This window comes from Heterodontus francisci, chromosome 33 (assembly GCF_036365525.1).
Source record: "Heterodontus francisci isolate sHetFra1 chromosome 33, sHetFra1.hap1, whole genome shotgun sequence".
In the NCBI taxonomy this organism is placed as follows: Eukaryota; Metazoa; Chordata; class Chondrichthyes; order Heterodontiformes; family Heterodontidae; genus Heterodontus; species Heterodontus francisci.
In genome coordinates, this window is record NC_090403.1 from 56,506,384 (window position 1) to 56,534,213 (window position 27,830).

The 27,830-nt window shown below is 47.6% G+C and overlaps 2 protein-coding genes across 2 annotated transcripts in view; both read left to right on the forward strand.

The window, feature by feature from the left end:
* The window catches only part of krt222 (keratin 222), a 44,361-nt gene extending 35,914 nt beyond the window's left edge, over window positions 1–8,447 (forward strand). The window contains exons 5-6 of the mRNA XM_068013032.1: window positions 768–876; window positions 8,234–8,447. Coding sequence (XP_067869133.1) covers window positions 768–876; window positions 8,234–8,447 — 323 coding nt within the window. The remainder of the gene's footprint in view (window positions 1–767; window positions 877–8,233) is intronic.
* Window positions 1–27,830, forward strand: part of smarce1 (SWI/SNF related, matrix associated, actin dependent regulator of chromatin, subfamily e, member 1) — a 490,930-nt gene that overhangs the window by 376,303 nt on the left and 86,797 nt on the right. The gene's annotated exons all lie outside the window — the stretch shown is intronic.

Here is a 27,830-nt window from a genome sequence, read left to right on the forward strand (position 1 = left end):
AACACTGCATCTCTTTCCACACCTGCTTTGCAAAGGCACATTCCAGAAGGCAGTGGACAACAGTCTCTTCCCCATCACAGAGGGGGCAGCGTGCAGAGAGGGGGTGAGACTCTGGGCGTGCAGGAAGGATCTGATGGGGAGGGCCCTTCTCACCACCGGCCAAGCTACGTCTTGGTGCTTGTTTGAAAGTTCTGGTGATGAGGCATTCCGCCAAATGACTTTGGCAGTCTGCTCGAGGAACCATCCGACAGGATCCACCGTTTCCTTTTCCCGTAGGGTCTTGAGGACATTCCGTGCAGACCACTGCCTGATGGATTGGTGGTCAAAGGTGTTGTTCCACAGAAACTGCTCCATGAAGGATAGGTGGTACGGCACGGTCCAACTGGATGGAGCATTCCACGGCAATGTGACCAGGCCCATCCTTCGCAACACCGGGGACAGGTAGAACCTCAGCATGTAGTGACACTTGGTGTTTGCATACTGGGGTTCTGTGCACAGTTTGATGCAGCCGCACACAAAGTTGGCCATCAGGATGAGGGTGACGTTGGATATGTTTTTTCCCCCTTTATCCAGCGCACAGCAACCTAACGTTCTCAAGTATCATTGCTGGGGAGTAGGGGGCTACTGCATGCTTATCTACCCACACCCCCAACCCAAAACTAGAGACTATCACCTTGCAGTGATGGTGACAGTGGATTCAACACCTGCTGAGTTCTGATGTTAATAGACTTGATCCACATGGTTTGACTGAACACCTTCTCCAGCAGCTGCTACCATTGCGAGCCACTTGGAGCACAGGATTGAGATGGTGACAACGCAGGAGATTTTAGGCCACAACACAATGGCTAAGAGTTCAAAAACTCATGGTAAAATTCAGTAAGTACAACAATTTTTATTTCATTCTTAACAGAGCATTGAAAAAAGAAAAGAAAATTGCTGCTGAGTTGTTTTTATTCATTCTCAGGATGTGCTCAATGCTGGTATTGTGCTTATTGTCCATTTCTTGTTTTTGTGAGTGTACGATGGTCGGTCTTTTTTCACCAAGTTTCCAGTCGAATACACTGATTATCTTGTCAGAGGGCATTTAAGAATCAACTACATTGCTGTGGGTCTGGAGTCACATGTAGGCCAGACTGGGTAAGGAGGGCAGATTTCCTTCCTAAATGACATTAGCGAACCAGATGGGTTTTACAACAATCACTGATCATAACTGTTTATATCCAGATTTATTTAAAAAACTAAATTCAAATACTAGACCATCCCTATTGGGATAATGAACTCACATTGGCTGGGTTATTACATCATCAAAATAACACCTACACTCCTGTACCTTGTGTGGCATGCTGGTTCATTCCAAAAAAAAACAGCTGTTATCGGTGAGTTAAAGAGCTTGTGAAAATAGAACACTGTGTGGGGACATAGTAGGGGCGGCCGAGATTGCATCCTGCACTGTCTACAGTGACATATAATGCATAAAGAAAGAAAAACTGCATTTACGTAGAGCCTTTCACAACTCCCGGATGTCCCAAAGTGCTTTACAGCTAATGAAGTATTTTTAAGTGTAGTCACTGTTGTAGTGTAGGAAATGTGGCAGCAATTTGTGTACAGCAAGATCCCAGAAACAGCAATGTGATAATGACTGGATCATTTTTTTTTAGCGATATTGGTTCAGGGTAAATATTGGCCAGAACACTGGGGAGAACTCCCTTTGCTTCAAAATAGTGCAATGGGATTTTATACATCCACCTGAGAGGGCAGACAGGGCCTCAGTTTAAAGTCTCATTCAAAAGTTGGCACCTCTGACAGTGCAGCATTTCCTCAGGTATTGCAGTGGAGTTTCAGCACAGGTTTGTACTCAATTCTCTGGAATGAAGCTTGAACCCACAACCTGTAACAAGCATATTACCCACAAAGCCACAGAATAGCCATTAAGGAAAAGTGTTGGAGGCTGTCGAATCTGTAGAACCAGCATGAGTCAATATATTTCTGAGAGGAAAGAGGAATACACGGGGATAAATTCCAAGTTCTAGTACATCGGGGAGTTACTATGATTAATGGCAGAACTTTGAGATTTACCAGGAATGATCTGGTTGTAAATCATTATCAATTTTTATACATGTTGCCACAGGGTTATGTTGACAAGCTCTCGCACTGATACACAAAAAAGATTTGGCTTTTCTCCCCAAGGCTTATTCCTGTTCATAAAACAGGTGCAACCCTTCCCAACAAGATTACTTTCAAAGTTTTTGCGCTCCTCCTCTGGAAACAGATTTTCTAACAGGCAGGCACAGTGCACCAGAGGGGCCCAGGAAACTCCACACGCTGATTCTTACCCTGTTGAGGAATGTGCAGCGAGGAAATATCCTGGCCCCAGAGGAACGATTAAAGAAGTGAAAAGAAAGACTTGGATTTCTATAGCATATTTCACAATCTCAGGATGTCATAAAGTGCTTTATAGGCAATTAATTACTTTTGAAGTGTTGTAATGCAGGACTGTAGCAATTAATTTGCACAACAGCAATGTGGGAATGACCAGATAATCTGTTTTGGTGATGTTTGTTGGGGAATATTAGTAATGACACTGGGGAGAACTCCCCTGCTCTTCTTCAAAATAATACTACAGGATCTTTTACATACATAGAAACATAAGAACAGGAGTAGGCCATTCAGCCCGACAAGCCTGCCCCGCCATTCAATACGATCATGGCTGATCATCCACTTCAGTGCCTTTTTCCCACACTATCCCCATATCCCCTTGTGTCATTGGTATTTAGAAATCTGTCAAACTCTAATTTAAACATATTCAATGACTGAGCTTCCACAGTCCTCTGGGGTAGAGAATTCAAAAGATTCACAACCCTCTGAGTAAAGAAAATTCTCCTCATCTCTGTCCTAAGTGGCTTCCCCCTTATTTTGAAATTGTGTCTCCTGGTTCTGGACTCCCCAACCAGGGGAAACATCTTAGCTCCATCTACCCTGTCTATCCCTTTCAGTATTTTGTAGGTTTCAATGAGATCACCTCTCATTCATTGAAACTCTAGAGAATACAGGTCCAGTTTCCCCAATCTCTCTTCATAGGACAGTCCCGACATCCCGGGAACAAGTCTGGTGAACCTTCATTGCACTCCCTCTATGGCAATAATATCCTTCCTAAGGTAAGGGGACCAAAACTGCACACAGTACTCCAGGTGCGGTCTAACTAGGGCTCTATACAACTGAAGCAAGACTTCACTATTCCTGTACTCAAATCCTCTTGCGATAAAGGCTAACACACCATTAGCCTTCTTAATTGCTTGCTGCATTTGCATGTTAGCTTTCAGTGACTTATTGACAAGGACACCCAGGTTCCTTTGTACATCTACACTTTCTAATCTCTTACCATTTAAGAAATACTCTGCACATCTATTCCTCCTACCAAAGTGGATAATCTCACATTTTTCCACAATATATTCCATCATGGTACAATTTAAGCTTGTTATGGAGAAAGAAATAGACAAGTTGCAAAAAAAGGTTTTGGATTGAGGAGAGTGAATTTTAGTAAAATAAGGCAGGATCTGGCCTGGGTAGACTGGAAAGAGTTACTTGTCGGGAAATCTACAGAAGAGCAGTGGGGGGCATTCAAAAAGGAAATGGGGAGGGTACAGGCCCAACATGTTCCCTCTGGGGTAACAGGTAGGAGCAACAAGCCCAGAGAACCATGGGTGATCAGAAACATTCAGGGTACGATGAGAAGGAAAAGAGAGGCTTTCAGCAAATACAAGGAGAGCAAATCAATGGAAGCATTAGTGGAGTAAAGAAAGTGATTCTATAAGTATATAAATGGGAAGAGGATAACCAGGGAAAGAGTAGGACCCATTTGGGACCAAGGGGGAAATCTGTGGGTGGAGCTAGAGGACATTGGTAGGGTGTTGAATGAATACTTCACATCTGTCTTCACCCAAGAGAATGAGGATGTAGATATCGAACTCAGAGACAGAGACTGTGAGGTTCTTGAGCAAATTGTCATAGGGAATGACAAGGTATTGGAGGTTTTGGCAGGCTTAAAAGTGAACAAATCTCCAGGTCCAGACGATTTGTGTCCCAGGATGCTGTGGGAGGCGAGGGTGGAGATTGTAGGGGCTCTGACCCTAATTTTTAATTCCTCTCTGGCCACGGGGGAGGTGCCAGAGGACTGGAGAACAGCTAATGTGGTCCCACTATTTAAGAAAGGTTGTAGAGATAAGCCAGGGAACTACAGACCAGTGAGTCTCACATCAGTGGTAGGGAAATTATTGGAGAAAATTCTGAACGAGAGAATCTATCTCCACTTGGAGAGGCAAAATTTGATTAGGAATAATCAGAATGGTTTTGTCAGAGGGAGGTCATGCCGAACAAATTTGATTGAATTTTTTGAGCATGTGACCAGGTGTGTAGATGAGGGTAGTGTAGTTGATGTAGTTTACATGGATTTCAGCAAAACCTTTGACAAGGTCCCACATGGGAGACTGATCAAGAAAGCAAATGTACATGGGATACAGGGTAACTTGATAAGGGGGATTCAAAATTGGCTTAGCTGTAGGAGACAGAGAGTGATGCCAGACGGCTGTTTTAGTGACTGGAAGCCAGTGTCCAGTGGTGTACCACAGGGATCTGTGCTGGGTCCCCTATTGTTTGTCATTTACATAAACGACATAGATGACTATGTGGGGGGTAGGATCAGTAAGTTCGCGGATGACACAAAGATTGGCCGAGTAGTTAACAGTGAGGTTGAGTGTCTTGGGTTACAGGAAGATATAGACGGGATGGTCAAATGGGCAGAAAAGTGGCAGATGGAATTTAACCTTGAAAAGTGTGAGGTGATACACTTTGGAAGGAGTAATGTGACACGAAAGTATTCAATGAATGGCTTGACACTGGGAAGTTCCGAGGAACAAAGGGACCTTGGCGTGTTTGTACATAGATCTCTGAAGGCAGAAGGGCAGGTTAACAGGGTGGTGAAAAAGGCATATGGGACACTTGCCTTTATCAATCGAGGCATAGATTACAAAAGCAGGGAGGTCATGTTGGAGTTGTATAGAACTTTGGTAAGGCCACAGTTGGAGTACTGTGTGCAATTCTGGTCGCCACATTATAGGAAGGATGTGGGGGTGTAGAGGCAATTCACCAGGATGGTGCCTGGGATGGAATATTTAAGCTATGAAGAGAGGTTGGTTAGGCTTGGGTTGTTTTCGCTGGAGCAGAGAAGACTGATGGGTGACCTGATCGAGGTATACAAGATTATGAGGGGCATGGACAGGGTGGATAGGGAGCAGCTGTTCCCCTTAGTTGAAGGGTCAGTTACGAGGCGACACAAGTTTAAGGTGAGGGGCGGGAGGTTTAAGGGGGACTTGAGGAAGAACTTTTTTACCCAGGGGGTGGTGACGGTCTGGAATGCACTGCCTGGGAGGGTGGTAGAGGCGGGTTGCCTCACATCCTTTAAAAAGTACCTGGATGAGCCCTTGGCACGTCATAACATTCAAGGCTATGGGCCAAGTGCTGGCAAATGGGATTAGGTAGAAAGGTCAGGTGTCTTTAATGCATCGGTGCAGACTCGATGGGCTGAAGGGCCTCTTCTGCACTGTATTATTCTGTGATTCTGTGATCTGCCACGTTCTTGCCCACTCACTAAGTCTGTCCAAATCCCCTTGAAGTCACTTTGCATTTTCCTCACAGCACACATTCCCATCTAGTTTTGTGTCATCCGCAAACTTAGAAACACTACATTTGGTCCCCACATCCAAATCATTGATGTATATTGTGAACAGCTGGGGCCCAAGCACTGATTCCTGCGGTATCCCACTAGTCATAGCCTGCCAACACGAGAATGACTAGTTTTTCCTACTCTCGGCTTTCTGCCTGTTAACCAATCCTTAATCCATGCCAGTATATTACCTCCTATCCCATGTCCTTTAATTTTGCTAACCAACCTCCAGTGGGGTACTTTATCAAAAGCCTTCTGAAAATCCAAGTATACCATGTCCACCAACTCCCCTTTATCAATTTAGATAGTAACATCCTCAAAAAACTCCAACAGATTCATCAAACATGATTTCCCATTCATAAATCCATGTTGACTAAGCCCAATCAGATCATTATTATCCAAGTGTCCATTTATCACAAAATTTAGAATAGATTCTATTCTGAAAGAGCAGATGGGAGCTCGTTTTATCGGTTCATTCCAAAAGACAGCACCTCTAACACTGCTGCACTCCCTCTGGGAGTGTCAGCCTGGATTATATGCTCAAGTCTCTGAGTGGGACATGAACCCATAGGCAAGACTGCTACTGAGCCACAACGGACCAGTGTAAGGGTATGTGTGAAAGACAAGATACCCTGTTCGTACGTCAAGGGCTGCCTATCATTGCACCGCATGAACTATGCTGCAGTATAAGTAGATTTTGATCAATCGAGTTAACAATAGAAGGTAGGGGAATGACTGACACACCCTAAAATGAGCAGTTGCCAATGGCAGACCTGAGCTGCTTTAGGTTCTCAGAAGTATTAGGTTAGGAACATAGGAACAAGAGGAGTCCATTCAGCCCATCTCATCTTTTCCACCATTCAGTGAGATCATGGCTGATCTGCGACCTGACTCCATTTCCCCCTCTTTGCCCCAAATCCCTTAATAACTTTGGTTAACAAAAATCTATCAATCTCAGATTTAAAATTTACAACTGATCTAGCATCGATTGTCGTTTGTGGGAGAGAGTTCCAAATTTCTACCACCCTTTGTGTGAGGAAGTGTTTCCTAATTTCACTCCTGAAAGATCTGGCTCTAATTTTTAGACTCTGCCTCCTTGTCCTGGACTCTCCAGCCAGCGGAAACAGTCTCTCTCTATCTATCCGATCTGTTCCCCTTAATATCTTAAAAACTTTGATTAAATCACGCCTTAACCTTCTAAATTCCAGAGAACACATCCCGAGGCCTGGATTTTGTGCTCGGTCTGAAGGTAAGTTCTATGGCAGTGGGGGAGGAAGGGGGGATGGGAGAAGGGTGGGGGGGGGGCGGTAGGGGGGTGGAGAATCGTTGCAGATTTGTCCTCCTCACAACCCGACGGTTTCTGGTTTTCTCGGAGGTGGCAAAGTTTCGTGGCAGCACCTCTGCCACTGTGTGATGGGACTTTAAATATGTGAAATACCATTTTGCATGAATTAGAATTGTAATTCACCGTGATCCTACCAACCATTCACAATTTCCTGCATTACGTGTGCCACTCACATGCCTTCATTTTCCTGTCTTTGACAAGCTAGTGCCATTGAGGCCAGAGTCCTCGGTGCCTGCAAAGCTTAGGTAAGTTATCCGTTGTTATCCTGTGGAATTTGTTTTAGCATTGGACATTGCAGATGTGAGGGAAGGTTGGAGCTCTGCAACTGGGTGCTGTGGTGGGGAGGGGAGGGTTGAACTCAGCAATCCAACATCAGGAGACGCTATAAACGGTGTTGCCAATGCCACTCGCGCCTCGTGATTGGTGGGGATGGCCACCATCGTTATACTAATTGGTCATCAGCCATGTAATCGTCGCAGCATGGCCACGAGGGTCTAGGTGGGACAGCAGCCATTTTGTGCATCCACTGCTGCTCCATGTAGTGTGATGACAAATTCCAGCCCCTAGTGTGTGCAGTCGCTCCTGATAATTTAACCCTTGGAGTCCAGCTATCATTCTGGTCAATCTACACTGCACTCTCTAAGGCCAATCTCTCCTTCCTAAGATGTGGTTCCCAGAACTGCTCACAGTAAGTCCAGGTGTGGTCTAATCAGTGATGTATATTTCAGTATATATAAAGGATTTTTGTCGAGGAGATAGGGAGAAACCGTTTCCAGTAGGGTCACTAACCAGCGGATACAGATCTAAGATAATTGACAAAAGAACCTGAGGGGAAGATGAGGAGAAATGTTTTTACACAGTGAGTTGTTGTGATCTGGAATGCGCTGCCTGAAAGGGCAGTGGAAGCAGATTCAATAATAACTTTCAAAAGAGAATTGGATAACTGCTTGAAGGCAGAAATTTGTGGGGCTACGAGGAAAGGGTAGGGAATGGGACTGACTGGATAGCACTTTCAAAGAGCCTGCACAGGCATGATGGGCTGAATGGCCTCCTTATGTACTGTAAGATTCTATGAAGTAAGTAATCAGTGCTGTGCTAAAATGTGATGACTGTTCGGAAACAGGGGAGTCAGTCGATAGGCCTGCTCAATAAACTTGTGATTGTTTCAGAACAGAGAAAGTGGATGAAGTTATCAAAGAGTGGGAATGCTCCTTTTTCAAGGATAATCCGCACCTCCGGAAGAAATCTGCATCGCTCCGGTTTGACCTGCACCTGGCAGCGACTGACGAAACATGCTCACAGACCCAGCAAGGTGGCCTTCCCAACATCGAACTCAGGCTGGTGATGAGAAAATCAAGCAGCATTCCGTCTCTCAAATCATAATTGTCACCGAAGCACAGCACAGCAATTGTGATACACAGCACACACTACCCTCAGTCGCTACTTGAAAGCTGTTGCATAATACTAATTGGTATATAAATGGGGGTTCAGTGGTGGTGTGGGGGGAGGGGTTCTTTCAATATTTATTATATTTCTAAATGAAAAATGGTGCATGAAAAAACAGTGGTAAGTTAATCAGAGAGGGTTTTACTCCAAAGCAAAATACTGCGGATGCTGGAAATCTGAAATAAAAACAGAAAGTGCTGGAAATACTCAGCCGGTCCGGCAGCATCTGTGAGAGAAACAGAGTTAACGTTTCAGGTCTGTGACCTTTCATCAGAACAGAGGGAAGGTCAGAGACCTGAAGCATTAACCACAGATGCTGCCAGACCTGCTGAGTGTTTGCTGCATTTTCTGTTTTTACTTTATTTGAAGGCTTTACTCATTTTCGCTACCAACAGTTGATTATTTTCCATGAAGTTTTTTCCCCTGGGGAAACGGGGCTCACGAGATATTTTATTTTAAATTAAGAAGCGTTAATAAAATTACATTAGAATTTTGCTTCATTTGTCAAAGCAGGTAAGAGGTTTTAAGAAGGTAAAGAGTTTTTATTGGTGGTTACACTGCTGACACTTAGTGTTCCGGAGCCTAATTTAGAATGGAATCCAGCTGTAAAGGGTGATAGCATGTTGAACAGATAAATCCACTCATTTTGTTCTGATTTCCATAAATGATTTGGTATTGAGATGACTTTTTAAAAGAGCTTTGGGCTTAAGGCCAAACGTCTCCTGGGTTTTCTCCAGTGAATGACTGAGCCATAAACAGGCCAGGTGACACCATGTTCAGTCCTGGTCGTTGCCTGAGTTAACCTCATTTCCGCAGTGGGTGACAGTTCCGCTGCTAGAATTGACCTCAGCACCTTAGTTTTTTGAGGGGGGGGGCGGGAAATTAATAAATCAGCCATTGTTCCTGCTCCTGATCACTATCCATTGATCCTGCCTGTGTAAATGCACACAAGTAAATTTCAGGTGAGGCCACCCCCAGTTGAATATCTTGCTGATAATCACTGTCAAGGTATGGGATGGCAACCAGGAATGGTAGCCTAGCAACGGTCAGCAGCACCTTCAAGAGGGGAGGGAAAGGAGGATTTAAAAAAAATAAGAAAAAACCTATATTATTCAGATTCAACATGAATATGCCAGGCCTTAAATAGCTTAATATTTTAAACTGATAATTTAATTGCTATAATACTCACAGATCAATAGTGAATGTACTCAGGTAGGCTAATTCCTTACCTGTGGAATGTATCATTTAACGCTTACATACGCATAGCAAACAGAAATTAGAAGTCAGAAGCCAGGCTGAGATTAGCACTAAGATATTGATTGTGTTATACAGGGTTGGCTCTGAGATATTGATACAGGGATGACTCTGAGTTCACTGACAGGTTTGCAGGGCTGGAGGATGATGTCGGGAGTTCCGAAGAAGGGTCACTGACCCGAAACGTTAACTCTGCTTCTCTTTCCACAGATGCTGCCAGACCTGCTGAGTGAATCCAGCATTTCTTGTTTTTGTTTCGGGAGTTAACTTGTTGTCTGCTTTAGTTACCAGGGTGATGGTTGTGTAAATTCAGTGGGGGTTAGTTAGTTGTTAATTTGCTTTGTGTACCTGTAGCTGCTCAATTCAGCATTTTCACAACAAAAGTAACAACTTCGCTCATTAACAGTTGAAAAATAAACAATGAAGGATTCAATTCAAAATGCATGAAATGTGGGCAAATGGAAGAAAGTTCCAGTTATTCAGGGGCAATGAAAGATAAATAAGAAAGAATTAGAATTAGAATTAGAATTAGAACATTACAGCGCAGTACAGGCCCTTCAGCCCTCGATGTTGCGCCAACCTGTGAAACCATCTGACCTACACTATTCCATTTTCATCCATATGTCTATCCAATGACCACTTAAATGCCCTTAAAGTTGGCGAGTCTACTACTGCTGCAGGCAGGGCGTTCCACGCCCCTACTACTCTCTGAGTAAAGAAACTACCTCTGACATCTGTCCTATATCTATCACCCCTCAACTTAAAGCTATGTCCCCTCGTGTTTGCCATCACCATCTGAGGAAAAAGACTCTCACTATCCACCCTATCTAACCCTCTGATTATCTTATATGTCTCTATTAAGTGACCTCTCCTCCTCCTTCTCTCCAACGAAAACAACCTCAAGTCCCTCAGCCTTTCCTCGTAAGACCTTCCCTCCATACCAGGCAACATCCTAGTAAATCTCCTCTGCACCCTTTCCAAAGCTTCCACATCCTTCCTATAATGCGGTGACCAGAACTGCACGCAATACTCCAGGTGCGGTCTCACCAGAGTTTTATACAGCTGCAGCATGACCTCGTGGCTCCGAAACTCGATCCCCCTACTAATAAAAGCTAACACACCATATGCCTTCTTAACAGCCCTATTAACCTGGGTAGCAACCTTCAGGGATTTATGTACCTGGACACCAGGATCTCTCTGTTCATCTACACTACCAAGAATCTTCCCATTAGCCCAGTACTCTGCATTCCTGTTACTCCTTCCAAAGTGAATCACCTCACACTTTTCCGCATTAAACTCCATTTGCCATCTCTCAGCCCAGCTCTGCAGCCTATCTATGTCCCTCTGTACCCTACAACATCCTTCGGCACTATCCACAACTCCACCGACCTTCGTGTCATCCGCAAATTTACTAACTCACCCTTCTACACCCTCTTCCAGGTCATTTATAAAAATGACAAACAGCAGTGGCCCCAAAACAGATCCTTGCGGTACACCACTAGTAACTAAACTCCAGGATGAACATTTGCCATCAACCACCACCCTCTGTCTTCTTTCAGCTAGCCAATTTCTGATCCAAAGCTCTAAATCAACATCAACCCCATACTTCCGTATTTTCTGCAATAGCCTACCGTGGGGAACCTTATCAAACGCCTTACTGAAATCCATATACACCACATCCACTGCTTTACCCTCATCCACCTGTTTGGTCACCTTCTCGAAATACTCAATAAGGTTTGTGAGGCACGACCTACCCGTCACAAAACCGTGCTGACTATCGCTAATGAACTTATTCTTTTCAAGATGATTATAAATCCTATCTCTTATAACCTTTTCCAACATTTTACCCACAACCGAAGTAAGGCTCACAGGTCTATAATTACCAGGGCTGTCTCTACTCCCCTTCTTGAACAAGGGGACAACATTTGCTATCCTCCAGTCTTCCGGCACTATTCCTGTCGACAATGACGACATAAAGATCAAAGGACAAAGGCTCTGCAATCTCCTCCCTAGCTTCCCAGAGAATCCTAGGATAAATCCCATCTGGCCCAGGGGACTTATCTATTTTCACACTTTCCAAAATTGCTGACACCTCCTCCTTGTGAACCTCAATCCCATCTAGCCTGGTAGCCTGAATCTCAGTATTCTCCTCGACAACATTTTCTTTCTCTACTGTAAATACTGACGCAAAATATTCATTTAACGCTTCCCCTATCTCCTCTGATTCCACACACAACTTCCCACTACTATCCTTGATTGGCCTTAATCTAACTCTAGTCATTCTTTTATTCCTGATATACCTATAGAAAGCCTTAGGGTTTTCCTTGATCCTATCCGCCAATGACTTCTCGTGTCCTCTCCTTGCTCTTCTTAGCTCTCCCTTTAGATCCTTCCTGGCTAGCTTGTAACTCTCAAGCGCCCTAACTGAGCCTCCACGTCTCATCCTAACATAAGCCTTCTTCTTCCTCTTGACAAGCGCTTCAACTTCTTTAGTAAACCACGGCTCCCTCGCTCGACAACTTCCTCCCTGCCAAGGACAAGATAGAATGAGGAGCTCCATTCCAAAGAGGAAAATCAGCCAGACAAGTACCAAGCTGCTTGAGCCTGACAAGGAATGATGAGAATGTCAGATCTGTTTTGCTCTCTCAATTCAGGAGGGGTCAAAACCCACAGTGAGACATAGAGAGTGCAGGAATGTTGGAAAAAGTCTCTTACATTATCACACTGTCACTTTTAATGGGAAACGTTCATGTGAATATTTTCTACCATTTGGTAAGGACAGTTGAAGGCTCCCACTCCTCTATGTTGAGGCCATGCAGCATCTCTGGTCCTGTTCAATAGGCCAGACAAGTCTGTCTGTATCACATTGTTAGCAGAGTCTCCGTACCAATACACTTCAAATTGAAGTGGAAAAGCTGCCAATTCTGGAGATTGGAAATTTAAAAAAAACATAAATGACTGGAAATACACAGGAGGTGGGTTAACATCTGAGAAAAGCTGGGTGAGCATTCTGGGTGGAACTGGGTGGATTTGCTTTCAGGTGCAGATGAACCAGCTGCACATTTCCAGTATTTCCTGTTTTTAATTACAGACTTGTGGCTCTGAATCTGTGCACTTGTCTATCTGGTTCCCCATCACTCCTGTGCTCGCTGACCTACATTAGCTCCTAGTCAGGCAACGCCTCAATTTTAAAATTCTTATCCTTGTTCAAATCCCTCCCTGATTTCGCCACCTCCCTATCTCAGAAATATCCTCCAGCCCCAGAACCCTCCGAGATATCTGTGCCCCTCCAATTCCGGCCTCTTATGCATCCCCTGTTTTCATCATTCCACCATTCACAGCCATGCCTTTGGCTGCTTGGGCTCTAAACTCTGGAATTCCCTCCCTAAATCCCTCTACCCCTCTCCAAAAAATCAACCTCTTTGACCAAACTTTTGGTCATGTATCCTAGTGTCTCCAAAATTTGTTTGATATGTTTCTTTGAAGTGCTTTGGGATGTTTACTACCTTAAAAGCGCTCTATAAATACAAGTTGTTGTTGGATAGTTGGTTCCTACACGCCTGCAATCTCTGTCAACATGTGTTTCTGCATCATCTGTACCTGACAATCACCTGATCAAAATATCTTGAAGAGGGAGAGTGAGACACTTGAACAAGACTTTGCAGCTAGCTATAGTTACAAGTTCTAAGGGTTAATTTAACATCTATGAACATTACATTGCAAACTGTCCAATTCATCCTTGTTCAGGATATAAGGAAATGCTGCATCAAATTTTCAACATTTAAGAAGTATTTAGATGAGCACTTGAAACGCCATAGCATACAAGGCTACGGGCCAAGTGGTGGGAAATGGGATTAGAATAGATCGGTGCTTGATGGCTGGCATGGACATGATGGGCCACTGAAGTATTTAAAGGGTTAATATAACAAACAACTAATTAATCTCCACATATTCTGGTCTGCCTTCTGGAAATAGGAATTATTCACAACTTAAAACACCCAAATTAAAAACAGTTTATACTTCATATTTGCAGTTGTGGCAGGTTATACAATGGGATGGAATCTGTATCAAATAACAAGAGATTTATCTCCTGTGGACTGAATATAATGTTCACCTGGAGATTCTATCTCTGACATTAGTGGATGATCCAGATCCTGTTTGTGTAACTTTCCTCTGTCCCATTTTAGTGGAGACATTAATCAGTTTAAAATAATCAGGGTAATGGCTGTGTTATAACTGCAGACAGAGGAATATAAACCAACAGAGCATTGCTCTGCTGATACTGGCAGTTTCTGGGCTCCTGTTATTCCACAGCTTTGCAATAAACATATCATTTCATTTTTGGAAAACACAACATTGAGAAAAATATTATCCTTTCATTTCCGAAATTTGAGTTTTCAACAGTTAAAGTGGTGATGGGCTATCGCTCTGTCCAAATCCCTCAGGTTTGCAGTAAATAGATAAAAATTGCATTTCTCTAACACCTTTCATAACCACAGGAAGTCTCAAAGCACTTTACAGCCAATAAAGTACTTTTGAAATGCAGTTACTGTAAGAAACACAGCAGCCAATTTGCACACAGCAAGATCCCACAAACAGCAATGTAATAATGACCGGTTTGGTTAAGGGATAAATATTGCCCAGAACACCAGGGAGAACTCCTCCACTCTGATTGGACTAGTAGCCATGGGATCTTTTACATCCGCCTGACAGGGTGACAGGGCCTCAGTTTAATATTTCATCCAAGAGGCAGCATCTCCTCAGTGTTATACTGGCAGTGTCCAGTGGGACTTAAAACCCACAACCTTCTGAATCAAAAGCACAAGTACTACCAACTGAGCCACAACCTGTGATAAAGTTTATCTAAGCTATCAAACCATGGACAGACCCACACTCCGCATCATGGATCCCTTTCTGGCAGTTTTTTCATGCCAAGCCAGGTCTATTCTTGCCGATTAACATTTTCAGGTTGGCACAGGGTCTCAGTGATTTGAGACCTGCATCTTGCGCCTGTCACGTCATTCTAATTAGAGATTTGTTCATTTCTTGGTTCTGCGTATGTAATGGTAGTTTGGAATTGGCACTGACATTGCAGCTGTACCTTTCATATCGGTGAGACTGTGGACTGAATGAAAGCTTCAAGTACAGTCATTGGAAGAGAACCTGCCTTTCCTGGTATCCCAACCTCAATCCCCACCAAAAGCAAATTAATTATTTGCCTCATCTGCCTGTGGGACCTTGCTGGGTACGAAACAACTGCCGTGGGCTCCTGCAGAATACCTTTCACTGTACGTGAAGTTGTTTGAGTTTTGCCTGAGAAATGATAAGACATTGGGTAAAAAATGAGTCAAAAATAAGAACAGATTCAAAGAGAACAAAGATATTCGCTCACTGATGCAATAAATCTGGTATTAAATACTGCACATGCTGCTTCTCTGTGAGGTGTACATTTATTTGTATTGTATACACCCCACAGTGTATTTACAATGAAACTATGAGGTAATTAAACTCAGGGGCCTGTGGGTGCTGCATGTTTCGACTTGTGAGATACACAGTGGATTGTAGATTCTTGACAGCGTTTTCAATATAACAAAAGAAATTGATTTTCTCCTCTGGCAGACGGTGCACTCTCTTGCTGGGATGTGGTTCCTTGGGCAGCTGCAGCCGTGTACCATTTACAGCAGGAGGCAGTAGTTAATGCAAGAGACAGGACACTGAGAATTGACTGGCTATTTGACAATGGAAACCATTGCAGCTCTAAGCCTGTCCTCCTCTGTCATTCAAACATGCAGACTTCCAGCCGGGGGTGCACTTAGCAGCAATCAGATCTGGGCACCCTGGCTGCGTCTCTCCTCCTGTGCTTGCAGGCAAGTCACAGCCACTGAGCTCTCATAGCAACAGGAGGAGGCCATTCAGCCCCTTCGCCATTCAGTTAGCTCTTGGCTGACTTGTATTGGAACTCCATTTACCCTTAATATCTTTACCCCCAAAAATCATTCAATCTCAGTTTTGAAATTTTTAATTGACCCTGCACCACCGCACCCCCCCCCACCCGCAACATCAACAGCTTTTTGTGGGAGAGAGTTCCAGATTTCCACTTCCCTTTGTGTGAAGAAGTGCTTTCTGACATCACCCTGAACGACGTAGCTGTAATTTTAAGGTTATGTTCCCTTGTTCTGGACTCCCCACAGGAGGAAACAGTTTTTCTCTAACCTTTCAATTCCTTTCGTCATCTGAAACCTCGATCACATCACCCCTTAGTCTTACAGGACTCTGGATGGCTTTTAAACAATAAAAATGATTGATATGTGACACTGAATGGGTTCCGTGCACTGGGGCCCAATTTTAATTCTGTCTAAGTGAATGTCTGCGTGAACAGGGTTACACACACAATAACAAGGCCACAAACTGAATATTTAAATCACTTTATAGTTCAGGCCCTGGTAAATGCAGTGTCCAGTGGAGTAATGTTACAATTCATGATTCAGTCGCACCGCTTAAATTATTTTCGACCATTAAAATCAATTGGTTGGAAGGTTGGAGGCTGAGAGGATGATTTTCTGAGAAGTGGTGCCAGAGGGTGAGGTTCTGCACTGGTAGCACTGAATCATAACATTTCCCCTTCCTCCACGTACTGTGCCTCAGGATTGCATTCTAGAAAATTTATATAAACCAGAGTTGTGGACTATGCAATAAAAACAAGAAATGCTAGAAATACTCAGCAGGTTTGGCAGCATCTGTGGAGAGAGAAACAGAGTTAACGTTTCAGGTCAGAGACCCTTCATCTATGGACTATGCATGTTGACTGGCACACTGGTTTTATTCACCTTTTTATAACAAGATTTACATGTTGTCAGAATCATTTCCAGGTAGAAGCAATTTCAAAACTTGTCAATTCTGATCAGATTGAATACAGTCAGCATTTTCCCCTTACTTTTCTCCTTTGATTCTCAGTCCAGCGGGCTTGGGAAAAGAAAGCAAACTAGTGATAATTATGATCAGTGCAACAGCCAGACCACAAGCTCAGGGTAAAGGAGAAATGGAAATGTCACAGTGGTGCAGGAAGGGATACATTTCTCAATATAATAGAGGGAGCTTTACTCTGTATCTAATCTCTCAATATAATAGAGGGAGCTTTACTCTGTATCTAACCCCGTTTTTTTTTTTTTTTTTTTTTTTTTTTTTTTACACTTATATTTTTAAAATAACTTTATTAAAACAGATAAATAAACAAAAAACTCAAATTAAAATGCCATTCTCGGCGTCGACGATGCACTCCAGTCCCTGCGGTGCCCACCGGTCGCGGAAGGCCTCAAGCGTACCGGCGGACACCGCATGCTCCTTTTCCAGGGACACCCGGGCGCGAACGTAACCGCGGAAGAGGGGCAGGCAAACGGGGAGGACGGACCCCCCGACGGCCCGCAACCTGGACCTGTGAATTGCCACCTTGGCCAGGCCCAGGAGCAGACCGACGAGGAGATCCTCCTCCCGGCCCGAGCCCCTCCGCACCGGGTGCCCAAAGATCAGGAGCGTGGGACTGAAGTGCAGCCAGAATTTGAGGAGCAGCCCCTTCAGATACTCAAATAGGGGCTGCAACCTCGCACACTCCGTATAAATGTGGAACACGGACTCGTCCAGGCCGCAGAAAGTACAGGTGGCCTGGGAGTCCGTGAACCTACTTAAAAGCCTATTGCACGGGACTGCTCTGTGCAGCACCCTCCACCCCAGGTCCCCGATGTAAAGGGGGAAGACTCCCGCGTAGAGAGACCTCCATCGGGGTTTCCCCTCGCCGCCAGATGGCAACGCGGACCGCCAGGGCGTGTCCGGCCGGCTGACGAGGGCGAGGAAGTGGAGAGTGTGCAGGAGCAGCCCGTACAGGAAACCCCTCCGCGCCGATTGGAATGGCACGGAGGGCATTTCCGAGAGGCGGCTCGGGTTGTGCGGGACCGGCTCCCGAGGAGGGTTTCGGGGCCTGGGTCCGATGAGCAGTTCCGGCCGAGCGGGGGTCAGCTCGGCCGGGATCGCTCCGCACTCCCGAGCCCCCTCGCCACCCGCAGTGAGGGGCGTCCCGGGGGTTTCGGCTACTCCTCCGCCCGCCGGACCGTCCCCGGAGTCGGCCGCCCGGACAGCCGAGGCGCTCTCCTCCGCCGGCGGGGGAGCGCCCTGACTGGAGGCGACCATGTTCCAGACTCGGAAAAGATCCCGGTAAAAGACAGGCAACTCCCTCAGAGAGGCGCGGCTAACGGACTCCACCGGGAGCTGCGTGTCGTCTTGAAGGCAGTGACACTGGCGGAAAAAATACGTCGCCAGCGCACACCATCTGGGAGGACGCTCGACGTACAGGTATCTCTGCAGGGTCCGAAGGCGGAGAGTCGCAGCCTGGGTGCGGACGCACACCAGCGACTGACCGCCCTCCTCGATCGGGAGACTCAGGACCGCGGCAGAGACCCAGTGTTTCCTCTTGCCCCAGAAGAAATCGACGAGTTTCTTCTGGATCTTGGTGGCAAATACAGGGGGCGGGGCCAAAGTGACCAACCGGTACCACAGCATGGAGGCCACCAGTTGGTTTATGACCAACGCTCGGCCCCTGTAGGAAAGCACTCGGAGCAGTCCTGTCCAGCGCCCCAGCCGAGCGGTGACTTTCGCCTCCAACTCCTGCCAGTTTGCCGGCCAGGCTTCCTCAGCGGGGCTAAGGTGGACTCCCAGATAGAGGAGGTGCGTGGTGCTCCACGCAAAAGGTGTCATCTCCTCCGGCAGGGAGTCCACCCGCCACTGACCAACCAGGAGTCCGGAACATTTCTCCCAATTGATCCTCGCGGAGGACGCGGCAGAAAAGGTCTGCTGGCAGTCGCGCATCCTCCGCAAGTCAACGGGATCTGTGATTGCGAGGAGCACGTCATCGGCGTAAGCCGAGAGGACGACCCGCATGGCCGGCTCGCGCAGAGCCAATCCCGTCAACCTCCTGCGAAGCAGGCACAGGAAGGGCTCCACGCAGATGGTATACAATTGGCCGGACATGGGGCACCCCTGACGCACTCCTCTCCCAAATCGAAGGGGCGCCGTCAAGGACCCGTTAACTTTGACTAGACACTCTGCGGCGGCGTATAAAAGTCGGACCCGGGCCACGAAATGCGGCCCGAGTCCGAAAGCGCGCAGAGTCCCGAAAAGGTAATCGTGATCCACCCTGTCGAACGCCTTCTCCTGATCGAGGGAGAGAAAGGCGACCGACTGACCAGTCCTCTGGGAAAGATGGATCAGGTCCCGGACCAGGTGGATGTTGTCCTGGATGGACCGGCCCGGGACCGTGTAGGACTGGTCGGGGTGGATCATGTGGGCCAGCACGGAGCCCAGGCGGGTAGACATAGCCCGGGCAAAGATCTTATAATCCGTGCTGAGGAGGGAGACCGGACGCCAGTTTTTAAGCAGGCGGAGATCGCCCCTCTTCGGCAGCAGGACGATGACCGCCCTGCGCCACGAGAGGGGCATCTCCCCGGTCGCCAGGCTTTCCCCCAGGACCCGCGCGTAATCGTCCCCCAGGACGTCCCAGAACGCCCTGAGGAACTCCACGGTCAACCCATCCAGCCCTGGGGATTTGCCCCTCGAGAGCTGGTGGAGGGCGCCAGTCAGCTCCGCCAACGTGAGCGGAGCCTCCAATCCTTCGGCGCCCTCCGGGCTGACCTGCGGCAGGTCCTCCCACAAAACTCTGCGCGCATCCTCACTGGACGGATCCGGAGAGAACAACGCACTGTAATACGTCCGGACCAGGAGGCCCATTCCCTCCGGATCCGTGATGGAGGATCCGTCGTCGGCCAGCAGCTCGACGAGCTGCTTACGGACCCCCCGCCATTTTTCCAGCGAGTAGAAGAAGGGTGAGGCGCGATCCAAATCTTGCAGGATCTGGATCCGCGACCTCACGTACGCGCCTCGGGACCCTATGAGCTGCAGGTTCCTCAGCGCGCCCTTCTTCTCTTTGTACGCCTGCCACAGGGCCGGGTCCGCGACGGCATGACCGAGGCGGGATTCCAAGTCGAGCACCTCCCTCTCAAGGCGCCCGATCTCGGCTTCCCGCCTTTTGGTCGACCCCTTCGCGTACTCCTGACAGAAGACGCGGATGTGAGTCTTGCCCACATCCCACCATAGCCTCAAGGAGGGGAAGCCCCCTTGCTTCCTTCTCCAGTCGGCCCAGAATCGACAGAACGAGTCCCGAAATCGCACGTCCTCCAGCAGCCGGTTGTTAAAGTGCCAGTACGCGGACCCCGCCCGCGTGCGGAGCGGAGTGAACTCCGCCCACACCAGGCGGTGGTCCGAGCACGGCACCAGCCGCATGGAGGCCGCCGAAACGCGGGAGACGTACGCCTGCGAAATGTAGAGGCGGTCGATTCGCGACCCCCCTCCTCCAGACCTCCACGTGAAGGCGCTGGAGTCGGGATGGAGATTCCGCCAGACGTCCACCAAGTTAAGGGAGCTGATCAGTCCCCTCAACTTCTCCACCGACGCTTGGCCGCGCTGGGGACCGGAGCGATCCCCCACCTCGAGGGTGCAGTTAAAATCCCCCCCGAGGATGATGCACTCGCCGCTATCGATGGAGCTCAAGAGAGCGGACACTTCTTCAAAGAAGCGCGCTTGCAAAGCGCCGGGCCTGGGCGCGTACACGTTCACAAAGTGGAGCGGCACGCTACCCAGGCGAACGGCGAGGTGGAGCAAGCGGCCCGGCACTAGCTCCTTGACCCCCAAGATCTCCGGCTGAAAAGTCGGGGCCAACAAGATAGCCACCCCACTAGAAATAGGGGTGAGGTGACTCATGTAGACCCCACCCTGCCACTCCAGGAGCCAGGTGGCTTCGTCTCCCGGAACGGTGTGGGTTTCCTGCAGAAAGCTCACCGCGTATCTCCCTTCCCTAAGGACTGAGAGATTGTGAAATCTGCGGTGAGCCCCTCTGCTGCCGTTGATGTTGAGGCTGGCTATGGTTATCTTCATGTCAAAGGTACTTAAAACCCGTCACCAACAGCTCACTGTGAGGAGGGAGTGGAAGTGCACCTGGCCCTCCACTCCCCCAGCAACCCATTGAGGAACACATTAAAACGGCGCCTCTCAACCAATTTCACGTCCGCGCGCTTGCCCGCTATCTTAAGGGCGGCACGGACGGACTGGATGATCAGCGCCAGATTCGACCAACGGTCGAGGGCCAGCTGAACTTTATTGCGGCAACCCCTGCAAGCCGCGAGGAAATCCCGGAGTTCCGCCGTGGGGATGAGTGGAGATTCGGTGGGAGGCACGAGGGACTCCACCACCTCACTGGCGATGGAATCAAGATCATCCTCCGTGCCCCGCACCGAATCCCCATCCTCCTCCGGGTCGTCACCGCCAGCGGCCAACACATCCACCACACACTGTGGGGCGGACGTCCCGGCCGCGCCAGCTGGTCCCGCCTCCGTCACGATCCCACCCCCAGGATCGATGGCGGAGGAGTCCTCTCTGGGTTCTATTGTGAAACTGGAGCCTGTAGGCACCAGCGGCTCAGGACCCCCCTCCACCTCCGTCCCCAGGGCAATGAGTGGTCCAGGGGAGACAGAAGTTCCCGACTCCGGGAAACCAGCCGGAGCCGAGATTGGAGGCAGAGGGAGGAGGCTATCTCCCGCTCCGCCAGCACCCACAGGCCCAGCAGATGGGGCAGCATTCTCAGTTATAACCGGGTCGGGTGTCTCCTGGTTGGTGGTGGACTCCGGCTGGGAGGCCCGACCCTCTGGGGCCTCGCCCTCCCCTTCATTCAGGACACCCGACCCAGTAGCAGTGGCAGAATGGGCGGCTTCCCCAGGCTCCCCCACCACAAGCAGGGCCCCACTTACTCCTTCAGGAGGGGCCTCATGTACCGGGGCCATCCCCTCCCCTCCATCCTGAGGAATAGGGAGCACCTGCCCGGACTTTGCAGCCTTGGTGGTGGCGGTAGGGGAAACCTGGGGACCCGAAACAGGAGACAGCTCCCCTCCAACAGATGGGCCCTGCGCCTCAGGGCCCCTTGTTACCTCTGTGGAGGGGTGCCTTCTCCTCTTTTTCCCAGTTGTGTGCGGAGGCTCAGAGACCTCCATATCATCAGAGGCCTCCACCTCCACACTCTCCTTTTTTTTATTCACCCTGGGCCTGAGCCCAGCCCTGGGGCAAGTTGACTTCCCGAGATCGGGCCTTGGGCTGAGCTCAGGCTCGGGTAGTGTCACGATATCCAGGGGACGCGCCTCTCGATGTTTATTTCTCCTCCGCGCCTTCCTTCCACTTGGACGGTCACCCCCCTCCCTGCCGGAGGCCGTGAAAACCACAGCCTCCGGTACCGACTGAATGGTATCTGGTGGTGGTGTAGTGGGGGTGGGAGGAGGTGCAGCGTCGCCACCCTGGGCTGCTGAGTTGGAGTTGGCAGCCGGGAGGTTGGGGCAGTTCTTACGAACATGCCCCACCCCCTTACAGACATGGCACCGCACCCCGTCCAAGGTCCAGAAGACGCGGTAGGCCGTCCCCTGGAATTCTACATTGAAGTGGCCCTCTGTCACCTCCTCCCGCGCCAGCTGCATGAATAACTGGCGGCGGAAGGAGTAGACGTGTCGGAGGCTGTTCTCCCGAAGACCGAGCGGGACTGGGGTGAGCCCCGTCTTTACCTCCCCCAGATGGTGCAGGTGGGGAAGGAGGAGCTCACCAGGGATGAAGGGTGGGACATTGGATAAAATGAGCCTTTGCGCAGTGGCCTCCAGGGGGTCCACTGGCAGAAAGGTCCCGCCCACGGTGAGCCCCTTGCTCAGAGCCAGGGACACCGCCCGCTCGGTCTTCAGGAAAAACACTGCCTTCCCGTACATTTTAGAGGCTGCAACAATGGCCGAAGGGCCGACAACCTCGGCCATTGCTTTCACGCATGCTTCTATAGTCATGTTCGGGTGGACGTAGCTCTTGACCCCATGCTTCGTTGTTAATAAAGCAAACGGTGACGGGGCAACAGGTGCAGCTGCAGCAGCCGCAGCAGCATATGAACGGGAAGGCCCCGCCACCGGCGAAGAGGGGCTTGCCATGGGGTCTAAGAGCTACGTCCACCCCCAAGAAACAAAACAAATTTACACAATTTTAAAAAAAAAAAGCAAACTTTAAACAAGGTGGAGTGGGAGTAGAGGAGGATGGGGTAGGATGGTAAAGGAAATGGGGAGGATAGGTGACTGAGGCGACTGAGTGGAGGAAGGGAGAGAAAGGCTGAAAAGGATGTTTGATCCAACTGCCAGTTGGAGCACCTTTATAACAATTAGTCCAAAACTGTTTGTTGTCTTCCAGTTGGGGGAGGCTTCTTCGCCCGGGACGGCTGGAGCCGCCCGGTACTCTCCTCTTCTGATTTTAACAAGACAAGACAGTCTTCACCCGGGCAACTCCAGCTGTCCCGAGCAGGCAGTTGGGGTGGGGAGGGAGCTCCCTGTGTGCAACACCAATACAAACACAGGGGCCCCTACTGGATTTGGCTGCCCCACCCCTGAGTCTTCAGGCCTCTTCTCCCTCCCCCAAACAGTTTAAACTTCAGAGTCTTTCAGGTGCCCTGACACCCACCTCTCCAGAAAAATTGCAGCCTTCCTTGATGGTTTCCCTCCACTCTGTATTCACCTTTCTCCAGTCTCTCTCTCCAGTTGCTGCAGTTTCCAGTCTCCACTCTCCTCTCCCCAGTTGCTGCACTCTCCACTCTGCAATTGCTGCAACACAGGTGCAGCTGCTCCCCCTGATTGCTGGCAGGAAGTGCTCCAAATGACCAGCCAATCCCAGTGCTGTACCTGTCCTGGGAGTGTTTGATGGGGACAGTGTAGAGGGAGCTTTACTCTGTATCTAACCCCGTGCTGTACCTGCCCTGGGAGTGTTTGATGGGGACAGTGTAGAGGGAGCTTTACTCTGTATCTAACCCCGTGCTGTACCTGTCCTGGGAGTGTTTGATGGGGGACAGTGTAGAGGGAGCTTTACTCTGTATCTAACCCCGTGCTGTACCTGCCCTGGGAGTGTTTGATGGGGGACAGTGTAGAGGGAGCTTTACTCTGTATCTAACACCATGTTGGACCTGCCCTGGGAGTGTTTTATGTGTCAGTTTAGAAACTTTGAATTTTACCTAATCTGAGTATTTACTGCGGTTCCTGGGTGTCAGTCGTTATCTCATTTACTATGACAAACAGCAGACTGAATCAGCTTAAGAAAAATGACCAAATTCTAACTGTGGAACCTGGATCCTCTGCCCCAGTCATTGTGACGAATGTGCATCTCTTTACAACTCAGGGCGAATGATAATATGTCAGTGAACAAGTTCAATGAATCATTAATTGATTTGAGCCCCTGTGTCCCAATCAGTGGTCCCAGTATCGACAGGCCAACCCTCAGAGTGTTTGAGAGCAGTGAGAACATTCCCTGAAAGGTTTTTCCTGGGTTCCAGGATCTTTGGGGCAGTGTTGGCTGTGTGATAGAACTAACATCCAAATTTTTGTCTTGCTTTGCACTGACCATCTGCTTGTAATGGGTATGTAATGCAAATCTGAATTCTATTGTATTGTTAGACTGCCATGTATTATCATTAGTGCAATGGAAATGAATTACAACTGTTGAGGTGTGGAGCCTATATTTACAAATATAATGTTGAATTACTAAATAAAACTTATATTGTTTCTATGGTTTCTTGTGAGAATTAGATAATATTTGGCTGTGAAAAATTCCTTTTGTTTTATTCCAGATCCCTATCCTCCTCCAGTAGAAATTGAGAATGCATGCACAGTGCCAGGAATAAGTTTGTGGTTCACTCCAGGGATTCCCACGCCAAGACAGGGGGTGAAGGGTTCAAACCCCAGTCCAGATAATCCCAGCAAGTGGAGACTTGAATATCATCTTTAATGTTGACCCAGTTGGATATTCATGTCCAGACAGAGTGACCACTAGATCAGGGGCAGCTTTCCTGTCTTGTGTGGGGTCTGAACCCCAAATTCAGACAGCCTCAGTGAGTGGGAAGTAAAGCACTGGCCCTGAATACAGGGTTGGCACCTGGTGGGGTTTGTGGGGGGGAGGGGTCCCTCCGTCCAATGGGTGTGGGTGCCCCTATTGTAAAGGATAGGGGGGCTCTTTAGCCTTGGTTAACCTATCTCATAGAAGGCACTCTGAAGCTAAAAATCTTGAGGAAGGCAACAGGAGACCACCATCAGAGGGTTCCATATCGATGGCTATATTGGAGAACGTGTTGCCTGCTGTGTTGGATATCTTAATGGGCATCACATCACATGATTGACTTCATGCAGCACAAACATTGAGAAATGATTTTCCAGTTCTTGCAGTTGGGATTACAGTATCACTTTGTTATGAGTCACGTTAATCTCTTACAAGATGTTGTAGCAGACAGCCATGTCCATTTAAGGAGCCACTGGGCACCAAAAGCAGGTTCCTTGACAAAGCTCCCAATGGACAAAGCTCTATATCTGAAGAGTGCATTTGGAAAGCTGGCCCTTCACCACTGGTTTTGTGCACAGAGAATTGTCGCTTGGCTTCTGTGGCAGGAAATTACTGGCACATGTGGAACAGTATTCCGGTAGGATTATCCACGTGTGGAACAGTATTCCGGTAGGATTATCCACGTGTGGAACAGTATTCCGGTAGGATTATCCACGTGTGGAACAGTATTCCGGTAGGATTATCCCCCTTTCAGGAGAGGATGAGAAGAAATTTTATAGGAAAAATAAGCTACAAGCTGAAAATCTTTGGGTATGGCTGTTCAAAAGGAATATTTACATTTATATAGCACCTTTCACAGCCTTGGGGCCTCCCAAGGCTTTTTACTGCCAATTAAATACTTTTGAAATGTACTCATTGTTGTATTGTAGGGAAAGAACAGCAGCCAGTTTTGTGGACAGCAAAGTCCAATGAACAGAAATGAGATAATGACCAGATAATGTTTCTTTTTCAAGTGATGTTTGTTAAGGGATAACATTTCTTCAGGGCACTGGGGAAAACTCCCCTGCTCTTCTTCAAAATAGCACTGTGGGAATTTTTACATCAACCTAAGAGGGCAGGTGAGGCCTCAGTTCAACATCCCATCCAAAAGACAACACATCACTCTAAGTATTACACTGGAGTCCTAGCCTGGATTATGTGCTCCAGTCTTATGGAGTGGGACTTGAAACCACAACATACTGATTCACAGATAAGATGATTACCCACTGAGCTGTAACTGACACCAAATAATACATCACTGCCAATTTCAAAATAACTATGCTTTTGAAACTTCCAATCTTTGATTTGAAGCTAATCTTAGAACAGTAATTCTAAACATTAAAGTGTTTCTTTTGGCCCTGATTAATGTGACATCCTTCCTTGCAAAATGTTCTTTCTAGGGCAGCTTAAACAACCAGTTAGTTCACAATGCCCACCAAATTTTTTAAGCTCATCAAATTTTGTCTGCGACTGCAATGAGTCTTTGTTAGAACTTGTTTTGTGGATGCATCTGTTTAAATATCACAGGCAATTAAATAATGCTCAAGTTATAACGTGGCTTTTCTGACTGTGCCACGTACTGGTTTTCCTGCAGGGAGAGAGAGAGAGAATTGAGTGAAAGGGGTAGAGTTACCATTTTGTGTACAATTGAAAAAAAAATGGGCAAGAGCCACACTTAATATTGTGCAGGCTAGTTTACAGTTTAAGTTTCCAATATAATTAATTTCCATAATCAATGTTACGACCAGGTGAGGAAGGGGTCTCAGGCTCCCCTTTCGCCCTTTCTCTGGTTTGACCACAACAGGCTTTATCATTTTAACACAGTGATTTAACTTACCACCTCAGTGTGCACTTGCTCCTGCTCCTCTATATAATCGCAAATGAACCAATCTGACAGGGTTTCTTGAGTTTAAACAAGAAAGATGTAAGTTTATTAACCTTATCACTCTAAACCGGTTAAAATTACTAAAATAGATGATGCATCCACACTCACAATCATATGAAAGGCACACACACACACACACACACAAAGAGCTATAGAAGGGAAAAAAGAGTTGGGAGGTTGAAGTAAAGTCCGTAATCAATAGAATTCAAATACTGACTTTCAGTGTCCTTAGTTGAAGTTAAAGTCTTGACGTCCTCACTGGGCCACGTGCACAATTCGGGCTTGCTTCTCTGGTTCCGGAAGGCAGGAGAGGGGTTTTATCCATCCTCCTTGTTGATGACTGTGAGGATCTGTAGATTTGAAGTTTAGCTGTAGCAGAGGCCTTCCTGGGACTTTGCTGGAGAGGGAGAGAGAGAGGTGCTTTCTTCTTGGAGTTCAGTTACTGTCTGCCCTCAGAGGCACAATTCATAAACTCTCAGAGTCACACAGGTAGTTATGCCATGTGACCACCTGTTTGTTTGAAACAGAAGTTTTTGGAAGGTTTTGGAAATTCAAAGTTCTTCAGACATACTTGGTGGGGGTTGGGGGTGTGGGAGGTTGGCTCTTTCAAAGTCAATGGGTGTCGATGGCTTTTGATGACCGACATTGACAAAATCATTCCAGTTAATTGAATCAGGGAGCACCCCTATTGTTCTGGCTAGAGGGGGTAATCACCTCTGTCTCCCAGCCGGCCTTTGGCTTCTTATATGCAAATTGTGCGTGGCCATCTTTAGCTGTTCTGTTCTGCTTTTTAAAAGTTATTTATAATAATGTCCAGTAAAAGGTCTTCGGCAATGTTCCATACGACAAAATTATTACTTTCCATTTGGCGTGTGGGATTTCCGTCACACCACCAGACCACGTCGAATGAAATTGGGGAGCAATTCATGATAAGTTGAAAAGAGAAAACACAGGAAAACACAAATGCATTTTTCATTCATTCTCATCCATTCAGAAATCTTACAAAAGTTGTTGCAGCTTGTCTTTTCTCTGCAGTAGTGCTGATTTAAACTGCTCTTTTCCCTTGAGGTGGAATCTGAGATGGTTAGATGTTGCCCTATGCACTTAAAGTTTCTTTAGTATCAGCTTGTAGTAACCTGGGGATGGGCATCTCAATAAGCATATGATTGCTGGGGAGCTTGGTGTCTGTAAATTTCCATAATTGTCTAGGG